Source organism: Calidris pugnax, unplaced genomic scaffold (assembly GCF_001431845.1).
Source record: "Calidris pugnax isolate Ruff unplaced genomic scaffold, ASM143184v1 scaffold10, whole genome shotgun sequence".
Classification (NCBI taxonomy): Eukaryota; Metazoa; Chordata; class Aves; order Charadriiformes; family Scolopacidae; genus Calidris; species Calidris pugnax.
The window spans coordinates 1,556,374-1,581,381 of NW_015090795.1; the positions used below are offsets into that span (position 1 = coordinate 1,556,374).

The 25,008-nt window shown below is 45.2% G+C and overlaps 1 protein-coding gene across 1 annotated transcript in view; it reads right to left on the reverse strand.

Annotated features, from left to right (window-relative positions):
* Positions 1-3,071: 3,071 nt before the first annotated feature.
* Positions 3,072-25,008, reverse strand: part of MDGA2 (MAM domain containing glycosylphosphatidylinositol anchor 2) — a 256,685-nt gene continuing 234,748 nt past the window's right edge. Inside the window, exons 12-16 of the mRNA XM_014936764.1 lie at positions 21,325-21,480; positions 19,999-20,157; positions 13,291-13,421; positions 5,976-6,081; positions 3,072-5,242 (exon numbers count right to left, since the gene is read on the reverse strand). Coding sequence (XP_014792250.1) covers positions 5,154-5,242; positions 5,976-6,081; positions 13,291-13,421; positions 19,999-20,157; positions 21,325-21,480 — 641 coding nt within the window. The 3' untranslated portion in view covers positions 3,072-5,153. The remainder of the gene's footprint in view (positions 5,243-5,975; positions 6,082-13,290; positions 13,422-19,998; positions 20,158-21,324; positions 21,481-25,008) is intronic.

Below are 25,008 nucleotides of genomic sequence, written 5' to 3' on the forward strand. Positions count from 1 at the left end.
TATATTTTTTATTGAGCTGCTCTAGAAAGCCATTCTTCTGATGGATCACAGTTCTTCTCGGGGAGGAAGAGAGTTTCAATTATCCTTTGATACATGAAAAAACATTACTAGCGAGTAAGCCCTCCAAAAATGAAACCAGGTAAGCCTCTTCCTCTAAGGGTGGAAAAAAACTGGATTATTCTGACTAAACTACTCACTACAAAGGGATTTCACTGACCTTACAAGGCAGTAAAAGAGAAACCAACTCGAACAAAAAGCTGATGTTTTAACTGATGATCTCAGTTTTTAAGTTTGGGGATTAGGAATTGCCCCAAAAGCTGTTGAAACTTAACGTAGCAGAGATTCAAGTGCTGGGTGTCAAGAAGGAAACTGCTCCAGCATCAGCGGAGGACAATCCCTGTGTGTGGGGCTCACAGCTGCAGCTCCACCTTGTTTGGGTGAACCAGCAGTTCCTTTCCCAAATTAAGAGGAAATTTCACATGTCTGAGGATTTCTGTGGGGCTGACAGTAGCACACCCTTCCGTAACTCTCCAAAAACTGGCTGATATGAGATGAGCTCAGTGTAAAGATCCTCCGCTAGTTAACGCCTTCATCACATAAGCCAGCACCACTTTGATGAGCTCTCAAGGACTTGCTCCTTTCTTCAAATCATAATTGTGCATTTGTAGTGTGATTTGTAATGTGTTTGCCCTCTTTTAGTCTATTCTCTTTTATCGCTCCTTGAGTCCCACCCAGGATTCAAGCCTGGCTGGAGAAGTGGTGGGTTGGTAGCACAAATGAGATCAAAGAACTTCGTAATTGTATGTGGGATTTCACATTCAAACTACGTGCTTCGTGACAGAAATGAACTCACATGGCTTTGTTGGAGGCAATGAAAGGGGAGTACTCTAATAATGTCCTTATTCTCCCAGATAATCCTGAGAAAGAATTTAAAACAATTGGAGAGTTAACCATGGGCTCCACCTACCTCTGCCTTGGGAAGGCCCAGCTCAGTCCCAACAGCCACCCCCATGGAAACCACCCTCCCTGATCCCAACAGCCAAGAGCTGTAGCTGCTGCAAAGTCCACGTTTGCACAACTATGCATTTAACATCCAATTTAAAAAAATCCATCAGAAACATTGTACCAGATGGGGTACCCAAGAACCGAATCACAGGGTGATTTGTGTTTCGCAAATTTCATAGCAAAGCTGCCGCTTCAAACTCCCTTTGTCTGATTGTCAGTCCAAAAAATTTTACAAATACAACATTCGTTTTCACACCGAAATGAAAAAGAACAAAAAAACCACCAACCAACCGAAGACTAGGAAATAGGTATCTCAGTTTGTACTTCTTGCTCATGGCCCAGAGGTGATTTGTGTTTCGCAAATTTCATAGCAAAGCTGCCGCTTCAAACTCCCTTTGTCTGATTGTCAGTCCAAAAAATTTTACAAATACAACATTCGTTTTCACACCGAAATGAAAAAGAACAAAAAAACCACCAACCAACCGAAGACTAGGAAATAGGTATCTCAGTTTGTACTTCTTGCTCATGGCCCAGACAAAGTGTAAAATCCCACTGCCTTTTCAGGGCTTACACTGGGAATATAGAGGGAGATAACACTACTCCTAAATCAACATCTGAAAGAGAAAACCAGCTTTTCTTAGCACCTTCTTCTGCACCCAAGCAAGCGGAGTAAAACTAAAACAGGCATGGGAAATAAACTTCCTTTCACACAAAGACCTGGGCTTTTCAGCACAGATAATCCTGCCCTGAAAGAAGAGGACTGTGGTCTTTGGCTGTCAGTCCAAAACCTTTATCAAGCACTCAACGTGGTCCTTGACCAAGGGAAAGAAAAATCAAAATGCAAAGAGGAAACATGGATTTCAGTTTGCAGTCTTAGCTCGGGATCTAAACCAGCAAGCACCATCTTCATTGCATTATCTTCAGGCTGTCTCCACCACAGCTGCCCGAGCACCAGAGGACATCTCTGGGCACTTTCCGAGTCCTCCCTTCCCATGGAGTCCCCCATCACGCCGCCGCCACCAGCCTGCAGCCCCAGCTCTGCCTGGCGCTTCCAAGATGCTTCTCCTGGCCTCTGCTGATCAATGGGCATCCAAAATTCACTTTACTTTGAGTCTGTTTTTGGAAGGGATAAATTCGAGGGAAAAAACGGAAGATATTCTAAAGGAAATTGAACGTTTCACATTTTACTTCAAAGTGACTGACAGATGGCCACTCCTTTTTCCCTCTTTTTCCATATTCTCTGTTTCATTTGCTCAGGACAGTGAAACTGGGTGTCATGAACTACAGCAGAACAAAGTTTGTCATCTGTTTAGTGTGGTGAAGTGATGCCAGTCCCCAGGTGGTGGGAACCTCATGCAGTGCCCACCGCGGCTCCAGCCCAGCTCCAGCCAGAAGCATCGCAGCGGCTGCTGCTCAGACCAGAAAATGAGCAAGAAAGAAGCCATCCAGGTTGCATGATGGTCAGAGACAGAACAGGAAATGTTAACAGGAGAGTCTGTGGCAAAAAAAACCCCACACATCCATTTCTGGCAGGGCTCCGAGCAGCCTCAGGCAAAGACAGCCCCTTCAAGGACAGTCAAACCAAAAAGCCCACAGAGAAGCCTCTGGGATGATCCTGCAGTTCCGTGGCTTTCAGGGGAGATCAGTGGGAGAAGACACATCAAGCTTTGTTTTCCACAAATCCTGAATTATGAGACGCACCAACCTCCTAAGCAAAAAATCTGCATCAGGGTCTCACCATACCTGACCAGCTCCTCTGTCCATAATTTAAATCCAGTGCTTGCTGGTGGGAATTCTGCTTTATTTGGCTTTTTTTTTAAGGCTGTCAAACCTCACAGTCCGTCCAGACTCAGGGCTCCCACCATCTTCTGAGCAGCTTTCCCACCCTGGTGTGGGAGATCAAGGACATTGAGAATTGCCTACAGCTGGCAGCATCCTCAGAAAGCTCCAGCCCCCAGGCATCACCAGTATGGACCATTACATCTTCAGAGACCACCAGTTAATCGGGGGAAAAACCGAGCCATCCCAGTCGCACGTTGCTCAACAAACACACATACCACTTGGCATACCTTACCTGGAAAGAGGCTTTATTGAACATAGCTGTAAAATTATCTCTTCAGTTGAATTACTGAATTTGCACAAACATTTCTCTACAGAATAAAAAAAATCAAGCCTTGTCATTGTTTTACTGCATCTCGTTGTGCTTTTTATACTCATATTTGCAAATATTATACTTGTCTCTTTGTTTGTTTTCATGTTTGTACTCCAATTACTTGCATATCAGGTTTTTTTTTTAGGGTGTCGAGAGAACACAGAATAATAATAATAATAATTATAATAATAACAATACTCTTCTTTAGACAAAAGTCTTTTTTTTTTTTTTTGAAATGAAGTTAAAAGCTGAGATAATTTAAGGAAAAAGGTCTTCAAATTGTCATAACCAACTGTAAGGGAAGTTTACAATGCAGTGGAAAACCGGCTGGCTGACGGTAGGCGTTCGGGTAGATCCAAACCATTTGTACAGCTTTCCTATTTTATTTTTTTTTGTTGTTGTTGTAAAAGTGGAATTTTTTTTAATTATTATTATTATTATTATTTTTTCTTTAATTTCGCTACAATAACAAAATAATCTTTTGCCATCTGCTCGGAGTCTGGCTGCAGGGCAGAGGCACAGCACCCTGGGAGCTCAGCCAGCCCCGGGGGTTTGCTGGGGGCTTTGGGGGTGTTTTTGGGTGTCCCCCCCATCCCAGCACACACCTCCCCATCCCGCTGGCCCCGGGGCCGGCTGCCTTTGCCAACGGAAGTCAGAGTAAGAAAATCACTTCTGTGTTTTACCACCTTCTGCACTAAGTGTATCTTAACAAACCTTTTCCTCTGGTTGACCCACTTGGTAACCTGAAAAAAAAAAACCAACAACAACCAAAAAAAAAAAAAAAAAAAAAAAAAAGGAGTGCTGCTCCCATTTTCCAGGACCAACGGAAGCTATTTTCTAATGGATAAGAAGCTGAAAGGCCATGGCTGTCTGGAAGGTTTATAAACAACAAACATCTCATCCGAAAGGGCTTACGCAGCAGCTTAGGTCCATCCATCTCCAGAAGCGGCTCCGTCTCCTTGCCTGCAGTCTGCACACCCAGGCTCTGTAGTTTGTTTAGAAAAGAGTTTGCACAAACCACATTTTAGCAGTGCAAGCTTCTGTGTTGAAACTATTATTATCATTTTTTATTTTTATTTTTTTTTTTTACTTTTTTTTTTATTATTATTTTTTTTTAAATCAGGCTTGTTTCATTGAAGGCACTTGGTTTCCATGGCAATTTATAAAAGACGGTGGTTTGGTTTCTTCACTTCATTAGAACAGATGACTTAGTTGGGGAGGGGAGAGGGGTGTTCGAGTGGCCGCAAGCAAACTCCGATAAGCCTGTGTAATATGTAAGCCCAGGTCGCACATCCTGGATAGTAATGCATGCAAAAAGGAGACAGCATACAGTTATCAAGCATAGCCATGAGAAATGAAACATAAATGTCTTAAAACAGCTCTGATTTAGGGTTATTCTCTAGGGGAGGTGACAGCCAAAGTAGAAAGGGCCTACGTTTATTTAACTCTACACTAAAAACCTTCTCGAAGGGAAAATGAATGCCAGCTCTTCACATACCCTGTTTACAGTGAGGTGTTTCTCTCTCTCTCTCTGCTTTTGTTTTTATTTCCTCTCTCTCTCCTTCCTTTTTTCTTTTTTTTTTTTTTTTCTTGGCAGGCCATTAGGTTTCCATGGTAACAAGCAAACTATTCATTTGAAACAAAACCAGCCATGACTTTGTGCTTTGACAAGGGTTTCTATAGCTCTTTTCCGAGAGTTCAACCAGATGATGCTGTATTCATTATTGACCACAAAAGCACCTGAAGGTCTCTTCCTTACTTAGGCCAGATCTCGTTCTCACGCATGGTTCATAGTGAGTTACACTCCTGTGATGCCTTTTTATGTCCCCAGTGCTTTTTAATTAATTTTTTTTTTTATTTATTTATGTATTTATTTAACTTTTGAGTCAGTCAGTGGAGGAATCTTTGGTAGTTTGTTTTTAGATGTCCATTTTACAAAGACTCTTTCTTCATGCCAGTGCCTGGTGAATCTTTTGTAGCCTCTGCCAGGATAAGGTCACCTCTGATGACTTAAGACAGACATGAGGATGATAACTGGGATAAGTCGTATATGCGCTAATGTCCCAACAGCACCTGATCGTAAATCTATAAAAAGCGGGGAAAAAAGGTAGAATTAAAGACCTGCCCAGACACAGTCACCATTGGCTCAGAAGATAAAAGGCTCAGCCACCATAACCTGCCCTACACACCAACGCCGAGGAGGACGGGGAGGACAACGAGGTGGAGGACAACGTGGTGTCACACCAGGTGCCACCGACCTCCTCCGGTCTCTGTAGGGACAGTGCTCTGCAAAGTCTCCTCCTTCAAAGAGGGGAGAAGAACAGCACTTCCCAGATGAAGGAGGCAGGAGATATTGGGATAAAAACCCACCTGGCTGGGTCATTAAGGTCTGTATTGTAACACACACGTAGGGGTGGAGGGATGAAACCAGGTCCACAGGGAATCCCAACACTGATATTGATTAAGTTCAGATTGTCTGGACCCCCTGAACATATTTTTATTTTAATGTTTTATCTGTCTGCCCATCTTGAATCCCAGCCACCCAGCCCAGCCCCACCGTGGAGGGCACCCCCTGTTCTCCCCTCATCACCCCATACGCCTTTCATCACCACTAAACCAGCATCTTCCTAGCTAAACCACGACATTTTGACTCCAGAACTTGCTTCCAAGGAAATCTTTTCACTTTAAGCCTCTCCAGCTGAACCAAACAATACATCGTTCTCCCGGAGACAACCCATTTGAGAAGGTGTCTCAAATGTATAACCACGAGAAGCAACTTGCTTTCCCCCCCCCGGCCAAGTATGGAAGAGCCACTCACTGTTGGCTGGTTGGTCTGATTTCATACACTCTCCTTCCACAATCGATACATCGTCAATAGCAATATCACCTTCGATGCCAGGGCCCCGGATCCCTTCAAATATGAGCTGCAAAAAAATAAAGACCAAGCAGATGAGCGGGTGAAGAATGGAAAACCTTCGGCTGTGTTTCGCGTGGTGTTAAACTACGGGGATGGGCTTGGAATCGTGTACAAACACTTTCTTCCTATTGTGTAGAAAAACACATCTGAGTTCACATGTCCTGGTAAGGTGAACACCGAGGGTGTGTGAGCCGTGGAGGCTTTTGCACTTCAGAATGAGCTGACAAATAGCAGAGCTGCTCATTGCTGTCTACCTGGTGTCTCCAGGTTGGCTTCGCCACGAAGCTGTGACGTGTATTTATGTCCCATATTCCTGCAGCAAAGAGCAGGATTAAATGGAGGAAAAGTTTTAAAGAGATTTGGGGTGTATTTTTTTCCCTGAAACTGCTGCCACCTGGAACGAGCAGCTGAGGCACAGCTTGAAGAACAACATCTGCAAGGTGTTGGAGGACTGAGCATCCACTCAGACACAGACCACACGAAAACACACAGGAGACAGGAGAACTCCGCAATAGAATGAGGTTTCTGGTTCTCAAAGGTGGCCAACCCAGTCCCTCCCACCTCATCTCCCACATTGGGCTCACTCATCTGCATGCCGGTGGCACCTCCCTGATGGCAGTAGGAGAGGAGCTGCCACCCTGCAACCTTCCTCTGGCCCATGAAAGCTTGGGAGAAACCTCTCAGGAGCCAGGTGGGTGTTCCTTCACACATAATGCAAAGGCTAGATTTATCTCAAGGTGTTGAGAAGGATCAACTGTAGAATGATTTGGGTTGGAAGGGTTCCAAGGTAAAAATCATCGCGTTCCAACCCTTGCCCTTGGTAGGGACACCTCCCACCAGACCAGGTTGCTCCAAACCCCATCCAACCTGCCCTTGAACCCCTCCAGGGATGGGGCAGCCACAGCTTCTCTGGGCAACCTGGGCCAGGCTCTCATCACCCTCACAGTAATTGGGTTCCCATGAGGTCCCACAGTGATCTCCTGCAATCACCTTGGTGGATTTGAACCTCTGAGATCTCCTGCCACAGCAGGAATTGATGACAGTGACAGCCCTACTTCCCTCCTGCTACTTTCAGTGGATCATCATGATATCTAGAAGCTTTGATCCCTTCTAGTTTGGTTTTATATTTATCAGAGGACATTGTGATGTGTTTCATCACAGAGAGGGTCAGATATAGATTTTATTCCTCTTTAAGGCTTTAACCTCTGCTAAATGGACATCTCAAAGTCCTATTAATCACCTTCTCTCAAATATTCCTAGTTTGAAACCCCAATTCCTACAGCTGGGACAAGAAATGACGCCTGCGTGGAGATGGATGGGTTGTTGCAAGGTTAATAATATTATTTGCCATAATATTTGTTATTAGTTATGCATTATCATTGTACTAATGACACAAAGTTATCTCCTCTCCTTCCCCAAACCCGGTGCAACGTTGCTGCCACGCTGATGCTTAATTAGCTCTGCAGAAGGGTGGGCCCTCTCCATGTCACGAGAAATTTATTCACTAGAAAAACTTCAAAGCTTTTCTAAAGAGATGAAGGAATTATGTAAGGAATATATTTCCCAAGCAGCACCATTTGCACAGTTATCTCTCCTTTCCTTCACCCCCCCGCCCTCACTCCTTTGAAATATTTTTGGTTAAACTTAGATGACAAGTTTTTTAACTTTAATCTGCAACAATATATGCATGAAATTCAATTTTGTAAGGGCGTGCTGTGGCACTAATGGAGACATTAACTCTTGGGTGTAGAGTCAATTTGGAAAAAGCCCACCATTAATTCCATCTGGAGCAAAATACTTAAATTACTCTTCATAATAATCTAACTGCATTGGGGAGATGTCTGGGGCCCTCGGGTGGGCTCGCTCTGTTGTCACTGATTTCAGCAGGACATGGATCTGAGCCTTTTTTTTTTGGCAGCTTCCGATGTTTCTTTGCTCATTAATGGAGCTTAATCAGCGCTGCTCATTTGAAATGAATACCTTTAATTATCAATGATGAGTAAACACTCAGGGCAGTGGAAGATGACCCTGTAGATCATAGCTGGTCCAGCTGGACGTGTATCACCCAAGGACCTTAGAGCCCCTTCCAGTCCCTAAAGGGACTCCAGGAAAGCTGGGGAGGGACTCTGGATCAGGGAGGGGAGCCCTAGGACATGGAGGAAGGGTTTTAAGTTGAAAGAGGGGAGATTTAGATTAGATACTAGGAGAAATTATTTGCTGTGAGGGTGATGAGAGCCTGGTCCAGGTTGCCCAGAGAAGCTGTGGCTGCCCCATCCCTGGAGGGGTTCAAGGCCAGGTTGGAGGGGACTTGGAGCAACCTGGTCTGGTGGGAGGTGTCCCTGCCCAGGGCAGGGGGTGGCACTAGATGGGCTTTAAGGTCCCTTCCAACCCAAACCATTCTATGATTCTATTACCATATCCCAAGGGTGCATGATGCCACCAGGCATTGCACGGGCAATTCTCTGCTCTGCCTTTCCGTGGAAGACGTGTCCCTCAACCTTTCTCCTCCCTTTGCTATGGCTCAGCATCCCCAGTAGATGCCTGACCCCGCAGCGATAAGCTGGCAACATCAGGCATGTATTTCCAGCCTGCCTGGTGTGTCCTAAGCCAGGTGGCAAGGTGTGTGCTGGGAGCACTAAATAAATGTAAAAGCTCTGTATTTGGAGCAGGAGACTGTCGGTATTTTATTGAAGTGCGACGCCGTAGGTTAATTGCTGTAACAAGGTGGATATTAATGCAACAGGGAACTGTAATTGGGAAAACAGTAAGTTTTTCCATAATTCACCCTGTTGTCTGAAAACAGTGTCTCAGGTAATTATCCCTCTGACTATTTTTCGCATGATGCCACCAGGCATTGCACGGGCAATTCTCTGCTCTGCCTTTCCGTGGAAGATGTGTCCCTCAACCTTTCTCCTCCCTTTGCTATGGCTCAGCATCCCCAGTAGATGCCTGACCCTGCAGCGATAAGCTGGCAACATCAGGCATGTATTTCCAGCCTGCCTGGTATGTCCTAAGCCAGGTGGCAAGGTGTGTGCTGGGAGCACTAAATAAATGTAAAAGCTCTGCATTTGGAGCAGGAGACTCCATCAGTATTTTATTGAAGTGCGACGCCGTAGGTTAATTGCTGTAACAAGGTGGATATTAATGCAACAGGGAACTGTAATTGGGAAAACAGTAAGTTTTTCCATAATTCACCCTGTTGTCTGAAAACAGTGTCTCAGGTAATTATCCCTCTGACTATTTTTTCGACTCTGCCCCTGACGATGGGAAGAATTCAGCTCGAGAGGAAAGTGTCTTCTCTTCTCCCCCCCAAGTACAGCTTGCCCCCCTGCTCCTTGGCAGCGGGCACAGCACCAGTCAATGGAGTTTACAGTCAAATCTTTCCCGATAATGAAAAAACACTGTTTCCAGACAAAGGGACTCTACACAAATACAACGGCCAGCATTTAATTAAAATCTGCATTTGGCAGCGAGCTTTATGGGCCTCAGAGAGGGGCTGTTATTAGCCAGCTTGGCCACATGCTCGGAACAAATCACTGCAGATGAGTGTTGGCAGGGCACGGAACACCATCCAGCCTGCGGTTCCCTGCCATTGGCAGGAGCTGCCAGATGATCAGAACTCCCTATCAGCATCCCGCAAACCCTATTATCTGCATGGCCGTGACTTTACAAAGCTGGTGTTAAAAATACTGCATTTAGCTGTGGAACAGAGGGGCTTATGGTCACAGCAAAGGGCACTCTGCTCTTTTAACAAGAGGAGACTGAAATTAGCCCCTATGGTGCTTCTGAGCATCTCTGGGGGATTCAGCTTGTGCTTCTTCAACAGGATTTCAGATAGAATCATAGAATCATAGAATCATTGAGGTTGGAAGAGACCCTTGGGATCATCGAGTCCAACCATCTACCCTACTCTACAAAGTCCTCCCCTACACCATATCCCTCAGTACCGCATCTAAACGTCCCTTAAACACATCCAGGGATGGTGACTCAACCACCTCCCTGGGCAGCCTGTTCCAATGCCCGACCACTCTTTGGGTGAAAAATTCCTTCCTAATGTTCAATCTAAACCTCCCCTGTTGGAGCTTGAAGCCATTCCCTCTCGTTCTATTGTTAATTACCTGTGAGAAGAGACCAGCACCAACCTCTCTACAGTGTCCTTTCAAGTAGTTGTAGAGAGTGATGAGGTCTCCCCTCAGCCTCCTCTTCCTCATACTAAACAGCCCCAGCTCCTTCAGCCGCTCTTCATATGATTTGTCTTCCAGGCCCTTCACTAGTTTCGTTGCCCTCCTCTGCACTTGCTCCAGCACCTCCAGATCTCTCTTGTATTGAGGTGCCCAAAACTGGACACAATACTCGAGGTGTGGCCTCACCAGTGCCAAGTACACGAGGTGAGATGGATTTTACCTTCCTGGCCAGACTCCTAATCTGTAGAGAGGGGCCTCATGGACATTCCCAGCCAGAGAGGGTGACGACAAGGGTGTAAAAGCCCTTACACTTGCTGTAAGGGGCTGAAAATCTCAGTGGTCCAGCAGGGCCACTTACTTCAGGGCAGATCAGTCCCTCTTCTGCAAAAAAAGGTCTTTGCCACAAGGAAAGCATCACTGAGGGTGGTGGCAGTGCTCCTGCTCAAATCTGAATTAAAACTGCCAGCACACAATGTATCACTTCCACGTGCTCTCTTTATTGTGTGTTTATTCTTAAAAAATACTTAATAAGCAAATATCTTACTGAGATGACTTTTATGCAATACTTTTTGTGATTCAAAGCACTGTAGTCCTCCCAGTTCTTCACGACTGAAGCTTTGTTGTATATCATGGGGACTGGGAAGGTATAAAACAAGTCTGGGTAGCACTTTTGCTCATATAAATTAACCTATAAAAAGTTTTAATTCCTGTGTCAGTGCACTGTTTTACTGCAAAGATTCGCTTCAATTCACTCTCCTTAAATTTAACTGGGAGGTTTATATTCTTTCCTACTTAGACTCCTAAATGGAAAATAAAGTTTGTTTGATGCAAGAGCGGCTAAAAATGTAATTTAAGGTTCCAACCACCCTGACATTTATTTGTTATATTTGTGCAGAGCTTCACGGCTTTACATTCATTTTATGCTGAAGCCTTTAAACACAACAGTGTAAAAGGTGAAAAATAGCCAGGCAGAGGAGCTTCCATTCTGTGTCCCAGTTGGTGGCCCCAGTGAAGGTGGTTTTAAAGCATGGTGAGTGAGGGGCACCAGTAGCAGAAGTGACCCCGTAACTTTTCTGAAAGCCACGGGTCCCTACGCAAGGGCTGATGCTCAGATTCCAGGGTGGAAGCAGTGACCTGGGTACCAGGAGCTGCTGGCTCCTCTGCCAGTGCCTCACCCCAGCTTGCCCTTCCACCCAGCCCCGTGTCCTCCTCTCCATGAGGTGACCCCAGGTGTGCACCCCATCACCCTCCTCCACTCCTTGTCATTGCTGGTGCCAAATCTTTGCATATCTCTGCCCAGAGCTGGTGTCCTTGCTCTTCTCCTGCTTCTGCTCAAGCCTGGCCAGGTCTCAGGAACCCATCTCAGATGCAACTGCCACCACTTTGGTTTCATTGACCAATCCCTCTCCGACATAACTGTGACCACTTTGGTCTCAGCTTTCCCAGCCATCTCTTCCCTCCCTTTATCATTCCATTTATTATGTTCAGATAATAAATTATTTTCCTTTCCTTCACTGTTCAGACTTCTTGGGTTTACCCTGACTTCATCAACGCAAAGCTCACCCGCCCTGACCAGCTCCCTTCTACTTGGCCCCATGCTCCGAGTGGCCTTTAACACCCGTGTCCCTCTTCTCTGCGCTTCTCCTCCCCAATTCTGCCACTTTGCTCCACTCAAACATCATGTCACGTTATCACAGAATCACAGAATCTTCTAGGTTGGAAGGGACCTTAAAGATCATCTTGTCCAACCGTCAACCTGACTGACAAAAATAGACACCCACACAACAAACAAGGAGCATCATCACTAAACCAGACCTCCCAGCACTACATCAACCCGGCTTTGGAACACCTCCAGGGATGGTGCCTCAACCACCTCCCTGGGCAGCCCATTCCAGTGTCTGATAACCCTTTCAGTGAAAAAAATTTTCCTAATATCCAGCCTGAACCTCCCCTGGCGTAACTTGAGGCCATTTCCTCTCGTCCTGTCGCCTGTGACTTGAGAAAAGAGACCGACCCCCATCTCTCTACACCCTCCTTTCAGGTAGTTGTAGAGAGCAATAAGGTCTCCCCTCAGCCTCCTCTTCTCCAGGCTGAATAACCCCAGTTCCCTCAGCCACATGTCCCTCTCCTCCAGTTTTCCCCTAATGCGATGCTTCTGCGATCACCTATGCCAAATTATTTCTCATCTGTCATTGCCTCTCATACAGGGAAATAAAATAAAAAAAAAAAGGGTCTGGATCACTGATTTTTCATAAAGGGAATCCCAGTCTGCACGTTTCAGACAGCAGTTTTGACTTCCACTGAATGACTCTTTTTCCCCAAAGCCATCACCCTTCCCAGGGGACCAGGAGGTGGCAGGGAGGGGACAGAGGAGCCTGGAGGACGCGGCACCACCGGGCACAGCGTGTGACTCCCGTCTTCCCTCACGCCGATGCTCTCAGCCTCAAACAAGGGAGGGCTCACCCTCCGCAGCTGTCTTTTTGGGTCTGTTCCAGTCAGAAACCACTCACAGCGTGAATGAGAAACTGCCCACCAGAGTCTATCAGCATCTCGCTGTCAAACCCACAATGAAATGTGTGAAAACCTGCCACAGCTTGCATGAGCCCCAGTGAATTTCTGTGGAAAATTCATGTATTTCTAGAGACCTCTAACACAGGCACAACACCGTGGACGCTAAACACTTTTTTCACAGGAAGGAATTACGTATTCCAGTTGCTAATCTGAAATAAAAAAAATGCTTTATATCGGCTAACAGCCATTTTTCTTCTGAAAACCGAAAGACATTTTGTCTTCCAGCAAATAGCTGCTGTTCTGCCATTAAAGTGTGCATTATTAAGCTCTACGGTGCTCACCTATTTACAGCAAGGAAAGCAATTATCTGTCCATAAAGCAGCTTTCAGTGCTGAAATGAAGCTGTGAAACCCTGTGGCAGAAGGAAAGGGTCAGCGCACACAGGTCCCCCCCCTTCCAAAACCCGAATATTCTCACTCCCAGTGTGCTTGGGCAGCACAAAGTGAGGCATGAGCCCTTACCTGAAATGAAGTCGGGGGGTTTATATTAACACGAGCTTGGTTCCAGTGCTGTCCCTTATTTCCACTTGAAGACCACAAGGGGTTCTCTATCGCCGTCTGCCCTTTCAACCGCAGGTAAACGTTCAAGCTTCCTGGAAGAGAGGTGAAGGACTGGAATTGGTCCGGCGCTCTGACGGGGCAGAGATGCTGGGTTGGGTTCAGCATCACCCCCCTGCCCATTTTGTATGGGCCTCTGCTGGGTCTGGGTGGATGTGGAGAGCTTCTTGTTGTAAATCCAAAAACTTTTAAGCTTGGGAAGACTGTGAACTGGTGATGTGAACTCACAGCAGAGGCAAACTGAGGCCGTGAAGGCACCCACTGCTCCCTGCAGCTCAGGAAGGACACCAGGCTTCCCAGGGTGAGATGGGCAAACCCCAGTTTTCTGTGCTTTAGAGCAAACGAGTCATTTATACAGAATCACAGAATCGTAGTGGTTGGAAGGGACCTCAGAGATCATCGAGTCCAACCACCAAAAAAAAAAAAAAAAAAAAAAAACAAACCACCAACAAAAAACAAAAACCGAACCATGTCTACACGTTTCTTAAATACCTCCAGGGATGGTGACTATACCCTCCTAACTCCAGGATAAATAAGCAACTTGGTTGCCTTATGCTCTCGCTTCTACTGTCCAACTTCTAACGGAGTGTCACAGAGCCTGGCAAATCTATCTCAGAGATGGATGTGATGGCCTTACTGCCACTAAGGAGTGTCTTTGAAGGGCAACACAATCCTCTTAGTCCAAATAACCTTGGAAAAGTTGTTCCTCACTGTGGAGAAAAACCCCACAGCCCTGGGTCTTCCCCCACCACCAACCATTAAGTTACTGGTTCCAGCACAGATATTACAAAATAGATCATCTGCATTTGGCAGCCCTTCTCTCCCAATAACCTCAGATTAATGCCTCAGACCACGAACAGAAGCCAGACTTTCTTGGTGCACCAAGAGCAGGGTTCCTCCTTGCTCACCGCTGTTATTCACAGAGGTGCGGGGCAGTGGTGCCTCTGTGTACTATATAAATCACTGCATTTTCCATCCTTGGAGAAAGTTCAGATGGTCAAGCTCACGCAAGACCCCCCTTTTTTTTAAGGGGCCTGGAAAGGCAGCTGGGAAGCTCATACAAATTATGTTGGCAATGAAACCTCCCAGATCTGAGGCAGCTGCACAGTGACTCAGCTCCTGCTCGTAAAAAGTTCTGATTTCCTGCAATAGCGAAACTCAGCGCCTTGAAAAAAAAAAAAAAACACGAGGCTGAACGTGTAATGGAGCAGCAAATATTCTCCTCACAGCTCTTTGGCCAGAGTGCCCAGAATGAGCCCATACATCTTCTCTGAAGGAGGCGGGGGCAGCGATGCTCGCCGGAGCGCCCGGGTGGCCCCCTGTCTCCCACCCCCTTCCCGTGGCAGTTTTCCCAAAGCAGGGGAGGGTGAGGAAGCAGCACAAAGGAAACACAACTTCTCACAAGGATAGTCTGTCCCTGCCTGCACACACGCTGCTGGGTAAAACAAAAAAAGACCTGGAAGAGAAAGGGCTTGCAAGAAGGGCGACAAAGATGATGAGGGGCCTGGAGCATCTCTCCTACAAGGAAAGGCTGAGGGACTTGGGTCTTTTTAGTCTGGAGAAGAGAAGACGGAGTGGGGATCTGCTCAATGCCTGTAAATCCCCAAAGGGAGGGTGCAAAGAGGATGGGGCCAGTCTTTTTTTCAGTGGTGCCCAGGGACAGGACAGGAGGTAACGGGCACGAACTTGAACATAGGAAGTTCCATCTAAACTTGAACATCTGAACTTCACTTTGAGGGTGGCAGAGCCCTGGAAGAGGCTGCCCAGAGAGGTGGTGGTGTCTCCTTCTCTAGAGACATTCAAACCCACCTGGACACGTTCCTGCTCTGGGTGGACTTGTTCTGGCAGGGGGTTGGACTGGGTGACACCCAGAGGTCCCTTCCAACCCCATATTGTTCTGTGATTCTGTGGGAAGGGGAATGCTCAGGAGGGTTCCCTGGACCAGTAATATGTCTCTGCTCCCAGTAAGTGGCTGCTCAGCCCCAGCCCTCTCCTACCAACAGGAACAGCTCTTGGGCAAGGTTTATTTTATTCAGCTTCAACAGTTCTCCTTTTCTTCCCATCTGATTCCCTCCAAGACTTTTATCAACAACTCCACTGGGTCTGTGGCCCGAAAAAAGGCAGGGGTGGAGACAAGACTACCTAAAGTTATAAAACAGTTATATATAATGTTATTTTTCTAAAAGACAAAAAGCAATGCCCATATCAAGCAAGGGATGAGTTGCTGGGCGATTGTTTCACCTGTCTGTGCAGGCTGATACAGCCCATGCTGCAGAGCTGTTAGGAATAGCTGAATAATTTAGGTGTCAAAAGTACGTAATTCCAACACTGCTGAGGCTACAGAGATTTAAGATTGTTCACAGCACACTCAGCCTCTCTGCATCACATAATTTCTTCAAATTAATAGCAGAATGATAGCAGTCTTATTTAAAACACGAAATAGCCATTATTGTACCAGATTTGCCCAGCATGTTAGTTAGTGTGGACGTACCTGCCTGACCCTCATTGCTAAATATGCCCCAAACTTCACTAAAAACTTCACTAGTGACACCTGCAACAGATAGTTTTTCCTTGAAATTCTGCCAGAAAGGCTTTGGAAAAGTTCCATGGCTTTTGCCAGGGTGATGCTGGGGAGGGAGGATGAGTTGGCCACAGGGTTCGCACCGAGGTGTGTCCAGCAAGAATTCACCTACAGATTTACAACTCTGCCAAGCTCCAGACAAATGGGTAATGAAGTGACTGCTGTGAATTAAGGGATAAAGTTTACTTTCCGACAGCCTCCTGCCAAGAGAGGGCAGGGTGTTCCAGAGATGTCACCAGCGCCAACATGGGGGTGACACTTTGAGCGCTCATCACCGTGCGAACACAAACAGCTTCCGCAGTGCGCTCTGACAGCATCTTCTGCTTCCACTTCTTGTTTTCTGATGGCTCTCCAGTGATAAGAAAAATTATTGTTCCTGGAGCATCAATTAGAAATGCCCCATTTTGGGGTGCAGGCAGAAAAATTGGAAATATAGACTATTTTAGAAGATGGTGACAGCTATAACAGAATTACAGCCTCGCTCTGTCTCAACATAGAGACACAATAAGGACAGTGACTCTTTATTTTCTTGTTCCCCAACAATGGCTTATTGTTTGCTGCAAATCAAGTAACGGGAAGCTCTTTTTCTCTTATGTTTTAGGGATAATCTACCTTCCCCTTTGGAAGGATGTGCACTCTCCCTGGCAGGCAGTGCTCTCAGAGCGAGCTTGGTGTGATCTGTCAGGAATTACAACCTGACCTGTAAGAGCCATCTATTTCAGGTAAAGAAATACCTTATTTCTCCGAATCTCAGTGCCAAGGCACGGGATGTAGGTCGCTCTTTACCTCCTCAGAGCGTAAACTCTAATCTCAGATCTGCACTCTGCAAGGACCCCCGAGTACCTCTCCTTATCGCTACAGACATCCCCTGCCTCTTCTCCAGAGACACCAGAGATCTGAACAGCTGGATAAACTGGTTGGCTGTTTGTTTTCAATATAGTGCAGCTCCCGTTTCTCAAGCTGATGTCACCAGGGTCGCTCATTTTTAAGAATGGAGGCTGCAGTGTCTTTTCCCCTCAGCCTCCAAGACCAGTCCACACCAGCAACAGAGCATCACTCCAGGAGGATCTTCTGGTTTTTTTTTAGGGATCCTTCAGAACCTTGTCAGAAATGCAGAAATGTTTTTATGAGCAAAGAAACTGTTTGGGAAACAGAGTACTTTGCCCCTGAAACATGGGAATACTAACCCTAATGCTCCTTGGAAATCTTCTGGATGCAGATAATGAGGGAGAATAAAGCAACCCAGTGGATCTGCTGACTTGCAGCACCAAAGCCTGCTGAACAATGCTACAGCACTTTGGCTGAAAAATCAAAGTTTAATGGCCATGTAGCTTCCGAAGACATTGTCCAAAGGAGGAACAGGCTGGATATTATTTAAGCCAAATTACCCTGCAAGACAATTCAAATTTTTGGCGAAGCCAGGCCAAGGATCAGCAGCTCAAGGTTATTCAAAAGAAAGAGCTTTCAGCACAGAGATCATATTGAAGTCTCAATTAGCAGCTCCGGTCCTGCTTTTGTGAGGAAATCAGTGAGCTGGCAGCACATATCACAGCCAAGAGCTGCCCCAACTGCCAGTGCTCGTTCCCAGGTGGGGATAAGAAGCACCTTCTACAGCTGTGAAGGGTCGCGGTGCTCATTCCCAGGTGGGGTAAGAAGCACCTTCTACAGCTGTGAAGGGTCAAGACTTCCAACAGCTCGTCAAAAACCAGTCAATCTGTTTTAACAATAAGGTTTAGAATTATCCACAGAGGAATAATCATTAAGAAAATGGAACTCTTCTGCAAAATGTATTTCTCACAGAATCACATCATCTTCATAGCCCTTAACTGGACCCTCACCAGTAAGCCCGTGTCTCTCTTGTCCTGGGGAGCTCAGCACTGGACCCAGCACCCCAGATGTGTCTCTCCAGTGCTGAGCAGAGGAGCAGGACCTGCTGGTCATGGTCTTCCTGATGTCACCCAGGAGGCTGGTGGCCACCTGTACCACAAAGGTGTATCATGCAAAACACTGTGTCATGGTAAGTTTTGATTTGCCCGGGCAAATCACGCCTTTCCTAACCCAAAGGAATTTCTAAGACCACAAATCACAATAATCATATTGATGAGATAACTACTTGAATGAGTTTTTAAAAAACTCATTCAAGTATTTACCTCATCAATATGACTATTCATATAATAATCATGTGCTTAAATCATTGAAGTCTTAGAATATCATCACTCTTTAGGTTTTTCTTTCTCTTTATTATCCTCATGTGAACAATTTCAGTGACACAGTTCACATCTGGGGAATCAAATGGTACATATATTTGCTGATTTCATAATTTGTTTCCTGCATGCACGCTTCAATCTCATGTGTTTCATAACATCTTGTCATTATGAGGAATTCAAATGTTGAATTTAGTAGATGTGTATAAGCGTGCATTCAAACACAGGGCTGACGCTATTAATTTACTGTTTTTCTGCCAGTCTGTTCTTTAAAGGCAGAATAATAAGTAATTTTGTACAAAACTGCTCAAAAGCAAATAATTTTGGACTTTAGCTAAAACGATGGCAGCTATATTTTTTTAACATTAAAGACGAAAAGTGGTACTGAGCAGTTTTGGTTTTTGACAACTAGGTGTCCACATTGCCATGAACAAATCCTGTGTTTCCATGGTCACTAACCATCGCTGCCACCACCTTCACCTGCGAGTCTGCTCCTTCATTGGCTGCCATCACACATGGCAATTCCAAAAGTTCCACATAAATAAGACAGGGAGATCTCAACAAAAAATCCAAGGACACAGATAATTGCTGAAAAGGTAGCCCAGAGAAAAAAATAAAATAAATCAAAATTGCACCTTTTGCAGCCTCGTGGTTGGTTGTCTTATACTTTATCACAACCCTACGGTAACCAATTGCAGCCTCGTGGTTGTTTGTCTTATACTTTATCACAACCCTACGGTATTCCAGAAAAACTCTTTGACCCTTTCTGTTTGTAACTTTGCTCTTCACTGACAAATATCAGAACTAGCCTTACAGGGAGGTTTGTGGTTTTTTTTCACTAAGCATGGCATGGCTCAGTTGCTTCCCTCTGATAAACACCAAGCTCCTGATGGAACGTGGAGCCTGGAGAACCTGGGGCTGCATTCCTGCCCTGAGACAACTGAGGAAACCACGTGAACTTGTCTGCTCTCTTTAAAATCTGAACTCAGCCTGGATTAGGCGAAGGTTTCCCCAAGCAACCACCAGAATGCACCGTGAGGGTGTGCTTGCCCTTGAAATATATATATAAATACATCATCACGTCAGGTCAGCTTGGCATTGGGAAGCCTCCTGACACACTGGTGAGCACCGAGCACCCCACAGGGATTTACAGGATTTCCAAAAATGAGCTGTCCATTGTTAATACTTCGATATTTTCCCACACCTTATTTTTTTCATGCTACTTAAAGAAATTAAACGTGTGTGTTGAAAGAGTGATGACTAAAGATAGACTTGTAGGTACACCTTGAAAATACATGCTCTCACAGCCCGGGAGCCAATTGTTCATGACTTTTACAAAGGAACCGTGTGCTGGTGCATTGCACCCAGGCTGTACCGCTCCAGCCGCCGGCACGTCCTGAACCCAGGGAGAAGCAGCTCAAAGCTCTGTGTCACCATCAGGCAAAAGTCCTTGCAAATGTCACCTTTTCTATTTCCACCCTCTAAAGCTCCCAAGCTCAAAACCTCACGTGTGCATGAAACATCAGGCAAAGTCCTTGCAAATGTCACCTTTTCTATTTCCACCCTCTCAAGGTCCCAAGCTCAAACCCTCACATGAGCATGAAACACCTCCCATCCACAAGAGGGGCTCCTGCTAGCGTGCTGATTAGTGGAAAACACACTTTTACAGCAGTTAGGACGCTGTCAGGCACCCCTCTTGCCAGCTGTGGTGGCAAACTGTCCCTTGTGGGTGTTGGCAGTTCTCATGTGCTTTTGTTTCACGCAAGTGGACATATCTCCTGCTATTTCTCCCAAAGTGAAAAGACAAGGTCATTGGCTTCCTCTCACCTATGTGCTGTCCATACATGTGATAGTAGAAGCTGAAACAATAGGCTGTGTTCGTAGCTCCGTAGGGATTTTTTGGAGCGACGCTGAAAACAGGGCTAACGAGTCGGGCCTTCTCTCCTTCCAGCCTGGGGCGCGAGGTCTCGATGTACATGTAGAACCCTAGGGGGAAGGAAGGCCAGGTGGAAATCACCAGGTTGCAATCCTCAAAATCCAACACATTTACACACAGGAAGGCACCAGGGCTATCAAGCATCTTGATTAAACAGGTACAAACAGGAAGACACCAGGACTATCAAGCATCTTGATTCATTTTTCACACACATCTGGCATCACCATGGTTTCTGGGACATATTTCTCCTGCATTAAGCCCATGTGTTTTCCACAACTGCTTCAAAGACATGTTTTCTGCCCAGAGTAAAATCAGGGCTAACAGGTCAGTACTGTAAACAACTTGAAATCAATATAACATCATATATGAGCAAGAAAAAAACCTTTATGATGGGGTTCAGGCATCAATCTCAAGGTTGCAATTTGTTCCTATAAGCAGTGAGCGAGGAGAACTTTTAAAATAAAGGGAAAATATCTTGATGGAAACCTTTCAAGGAACATTTTCAACCGGCCATGTCAATCACATGGTTGAAAGCTCATTTTCACAAAAGAAGACGATATTAATTTATTCTGATCCCGGACTGTGCCAACAACAGAGATAGTATTTACTTAATCCAACTAAGCAAATACAATGCAGTACGATTTTTTTTTTTTCCCCTTCGGTAGTGCAAGCAGGGGGCACACAATAAAATAGCATGAGTTACTGCAGTGGTTGATAAATTCAGCACAACATGTCTGACTTTTCAAATGCAAATACACTCTGCAGCGGAGGTGGCACGCTTCTGTTAAGCGGGGCAGCAGATTGAGAATTACACATTTTAGCAACACCCAAAGTGAAAACGGGGCACAAGAATTTCTCCTTGTGACAGTCTGAAAGAGTCCAAGTTAGAATTTAAATGGCATAAAACCAGAAGAATATTTCAAGATGTGCCAGAAGATTTCCCCACCAGACTGCAACGTGAAAGCAATCGCTTTGAGAATGGCACACCAGAAACAATACAAGATGGTTAATGGCACCATCAGCGGGTTGTGCTTAGGGACAAGCAACAAGCCTCAGAGCCCACAATTTCTTTTAGAAGTCCTTGAATTATGCTTATTCCTGGTTTGACCATGAAAAATGATGTAGGTGGCTGAATTGGCTGTCCTGGAGAGGTCCCTCACCCCAAGGGAACCATGGAGCTCCCAGTGCTGGTGAGTGGTGACACCACTGGAGCTTACCTTCCTTGGAGCCAGTCCGATCCGCGTTGGGCCCCGTGTTGGGGGTGTATTTTGTGTCTCTGGTGGCAGTGCTTTGCTTTGTCCAGTCAAAATTGTCCGTGTCATCTTGGGTGAAAAGGCAAATGTTACCGTCCTCAAACCCACAGTGGAACTCTCCTGCCAATACAGCAAACGAGCAGAAATTTAGGGGCTGAAACTATTAATCCAATGATCGTTTGTCAAAGTACAAACATATTGTGTGATGATGCTTGGTAACAGCACTGGAACATAGACATACATTTATTTTACACCAGTTTCTAGTGTTTAGTGTATGTTTTCTTTTGCAGTAACATCAACCTGCATTGGTGTTACTTGAAATTATATTCAAATCTTATCCTATAGCTCCTCCTCACACACTCCCATGCACACTATTGCCCTTAGAGACATTGTCTCCCCTTACCCAACTAGCATTTCTAAAAAGCTGAGAAGAACAGGCAGCATGTCTGTAACCCGTGGACTACAGGGAAAAAACAAGTGGTTTAGGGATAAGAACATGAGGGAAAAGAGGATAGCAACTTTTCAGAATGGAAACATGATCTCCAAGTGACATCTCCTAAACTAGTCTTGGCTTTCAATAGGGATGGGAAAGGAAGTAATGGCTAAAATGAGAGCAAAAAAGCTTTAGGGTGGACATGAAGAAAATCTCTAAAAATCAGGACAGTGAAGCACATGAATGAATTGCTCATGAAGAGCACTGAGTTCCCATCACTGGATTATAATAACCAATTAGACAAATACCTGGGAGGAAGGTTTAGGTCTATCTGAACCAGGCAGGACAGGTGACTGTATCAGGTCCTGAAGACATCTCCTAGACTTTCACTAAGATTTCTGTTATGTACTTGAGATCAAGTGGTAAAACCTTGGGTCTAAGGAACAAAACCACGAAGAAGCATCACTGGGATCCTCTCCTTTGCCAAACAGAGGTGCATGAGACACACCAGCCCAGTGATCTGACCTGCCAGGTGGTGGTGGGATGAGAAAGTCCTTCTGTCAGATGTTAAGGAACCAATATAAATCAAAACGTCAAGGATCAGTTTGCACCTCAGAACGGAATAAGGCCCCAGGTAGTAAAATGTGCAAAAGCTTAATTTTATGCGCGTGAACAGTTCCCGCTGACTTTACTCTTCCAGCAAAGTCAATTGATTTATCTGAGAAAACAAGCAAATCTCTCTTCTCTAGGGAGAAGGCAGCTGTCTGCACACTGTGTCAGCCACAGCCTTCTTCATAGGGGTGCAATTTATATTCATTGTTATGAGGAACTCTAACACCAGGCGCCATGGGATTATTCATCTGTGTTAAATTGAGAAGGTATATAAATGTTTGCAGGTTTGGGGTTTTGGTGAACTATAAATCCACTTAAGCCACTGGAGCTTCAGTGTAAATCAGTGAAGACAGAGGGACCTGGGGCTTAGCTTGGATATGTACCGCTAAGCAAGGATGCTGGTCTGAAGCTTATTTAAAATCAGGTAACACTGCAGACTGAAAAAGCAGGCTTGAAAAATTCATTCCAAACCACAAGGTGCATCCCAAGTCTTCCTCCTTCTGCTCCTGCCCGTCCAAAGAGCAACACAAACTGTATCCCCTCCACAACAGTCAACATAAACCCTCTGTTTCTCATAAGCCCTGAGTTATAAAACCAGGTTATCACCAAAATGCAGTCCATAGAAACTTCCTTGGCTTTTAGCACCTCAAGGAGATCGACTTGGTTTCTCAATAAATCCATCGGCTATATTAGATCCTCCAAGAGAATTAATTTCCTAAATCCCAGTTCCTTAACTAGCAAACATGACTAATAACCATCGGCATGAAGGGGGGGCCAATTTCAGGACCTTGCACCTCGGCTTGGAGATGGAAGCAAGGTCTTCTGAACTTTGAATATTAAAGAAGTGGCAATATAGAAAGTCATTCAGTGGAGAAGCACCATCGTGAGCTTTGCAGAGGACTACAAGTAGAGGCCTGATTGTGGTTCTTCCCGAGAGATGAGCAAATCAAAGAACGAGGCCACGAGGGATACACCACGCACAGATTACACCCAAAATCCTTTGACAGAGAAACACGTCAATAGATGCTGATAGACACCTCCATCCTTATCCCGAAGAGCAGGAAGATAATGCAAAGACCCTGACAAAGCTCTTGAAAGACACGAGGACTGGAATGAAGCACTCTGAACAAAACCCCAGCTGTGCCTCTCATCTCCAAGAATTACCTTTTATACGACTTGAGCTCCCAATTTGCTCGGTTTACACTATATTCTCTGTGTTTGACTTCCACCTCCACTCATGCATGCCCTTCCTATAGCAAAAACGGTGCTGCTTCTACCCGGTCTGATAAAATTAAAGGGCAAAACAGTAGCTAAAGGAGAAAAGTTCTGAGTACCAGATCCTGTCCTGCAGCAAAGTGAATTAACACAAAGCATTTTCAGCCATTCAGCAGTTTCTGACACGGCACCTCAGTACCATAAGAGCTGCATTTGCATGTCGCACCATGCCCTCAGAGCTTCATTAAGAAATTCCACATCAGCAGAACAAAAGATTTTTCTTAAAGTTAAAAAAAAAGAAATATATATATATTTTCAGGCCAGATGAAAAAAAAAAAAGTAAGTAAAAGTTGGCCATTTATTTAATAGGAAAACACTGGTTTCATGTGGGACTCTGCCATTTGGAATACATTGGGAAAGGTTAGTGCTAAATATTCTTGACGCTAAAGGCTCCTTAAAAAATGGCAGAAGAATAAAAATGGGAAATAGTTCGCCTGTGTTAGCTGAGTATTTTTCTTATGCAAGAAGTAGGACCATTTAAATAGGTCTAGATGGTCCTGATGTGTTCATTGATGGGACACACCGAGTGCAGGTGGAACAGCCGGCCCTTCCCCAAGCACCCATGGGTGCTCCAGCTCATGACACCCCTCAGACCCCTACGGTTTGCTGAAAGCACAGACAGTGGTGCCAATTGCAGTGGTCAATTTTTGTCAAAGCACATGCCAGATCTGGAAGTGGATTCAGGTTATTAATAATTTCATTGCCAATTAGGGCAAAATCTGAAACTGTTCTCAAGGTGAAGCATTCCTCATTTTAATATGAATTATTGTCACCTATTTCCATAAAATTCAAGTTGAATATGACTCTCTAACATCTAACCTCTTCCATTATTCAGGTGTAACATCTAGTTCCACTAATTGATCTGAAATACTTATGGTTTAAATTAAATTATATTATCCGTTACAAAATAAAACGTAGATCTGAGGCTCCATCTCAGTGGTTCAGTCATTCAGTCCTACTTGCACTGCAGATATCGTATAAAAAGGAAGGACAATGGGATTATTCCAGTTATGAAGCAGGAAGAAGAATGTGACTTTAGGTTCCGATACAGGTGCCTTGTCCTGGCTGAATCACAGAATCACAGAATCTTCTAAATTCCAGTTATGAAGCAGGAAGAAGAATGTGACTTTAGGTTCCAATACAGATGCCTTGTCCTGGCTAAATCACAGAATCTTCTAGGTTGGGAGGGACCTTAAAGATCATCTTGTCCAACCCTCAACCTGACTGACAAAAACAGACACCCACACAATGAATACAGCTCTTGCTCTTTGTTCACAATGGTGCAAATGAAAACCCATGCAGGTGCGACCTCCACTGCACCACGACCC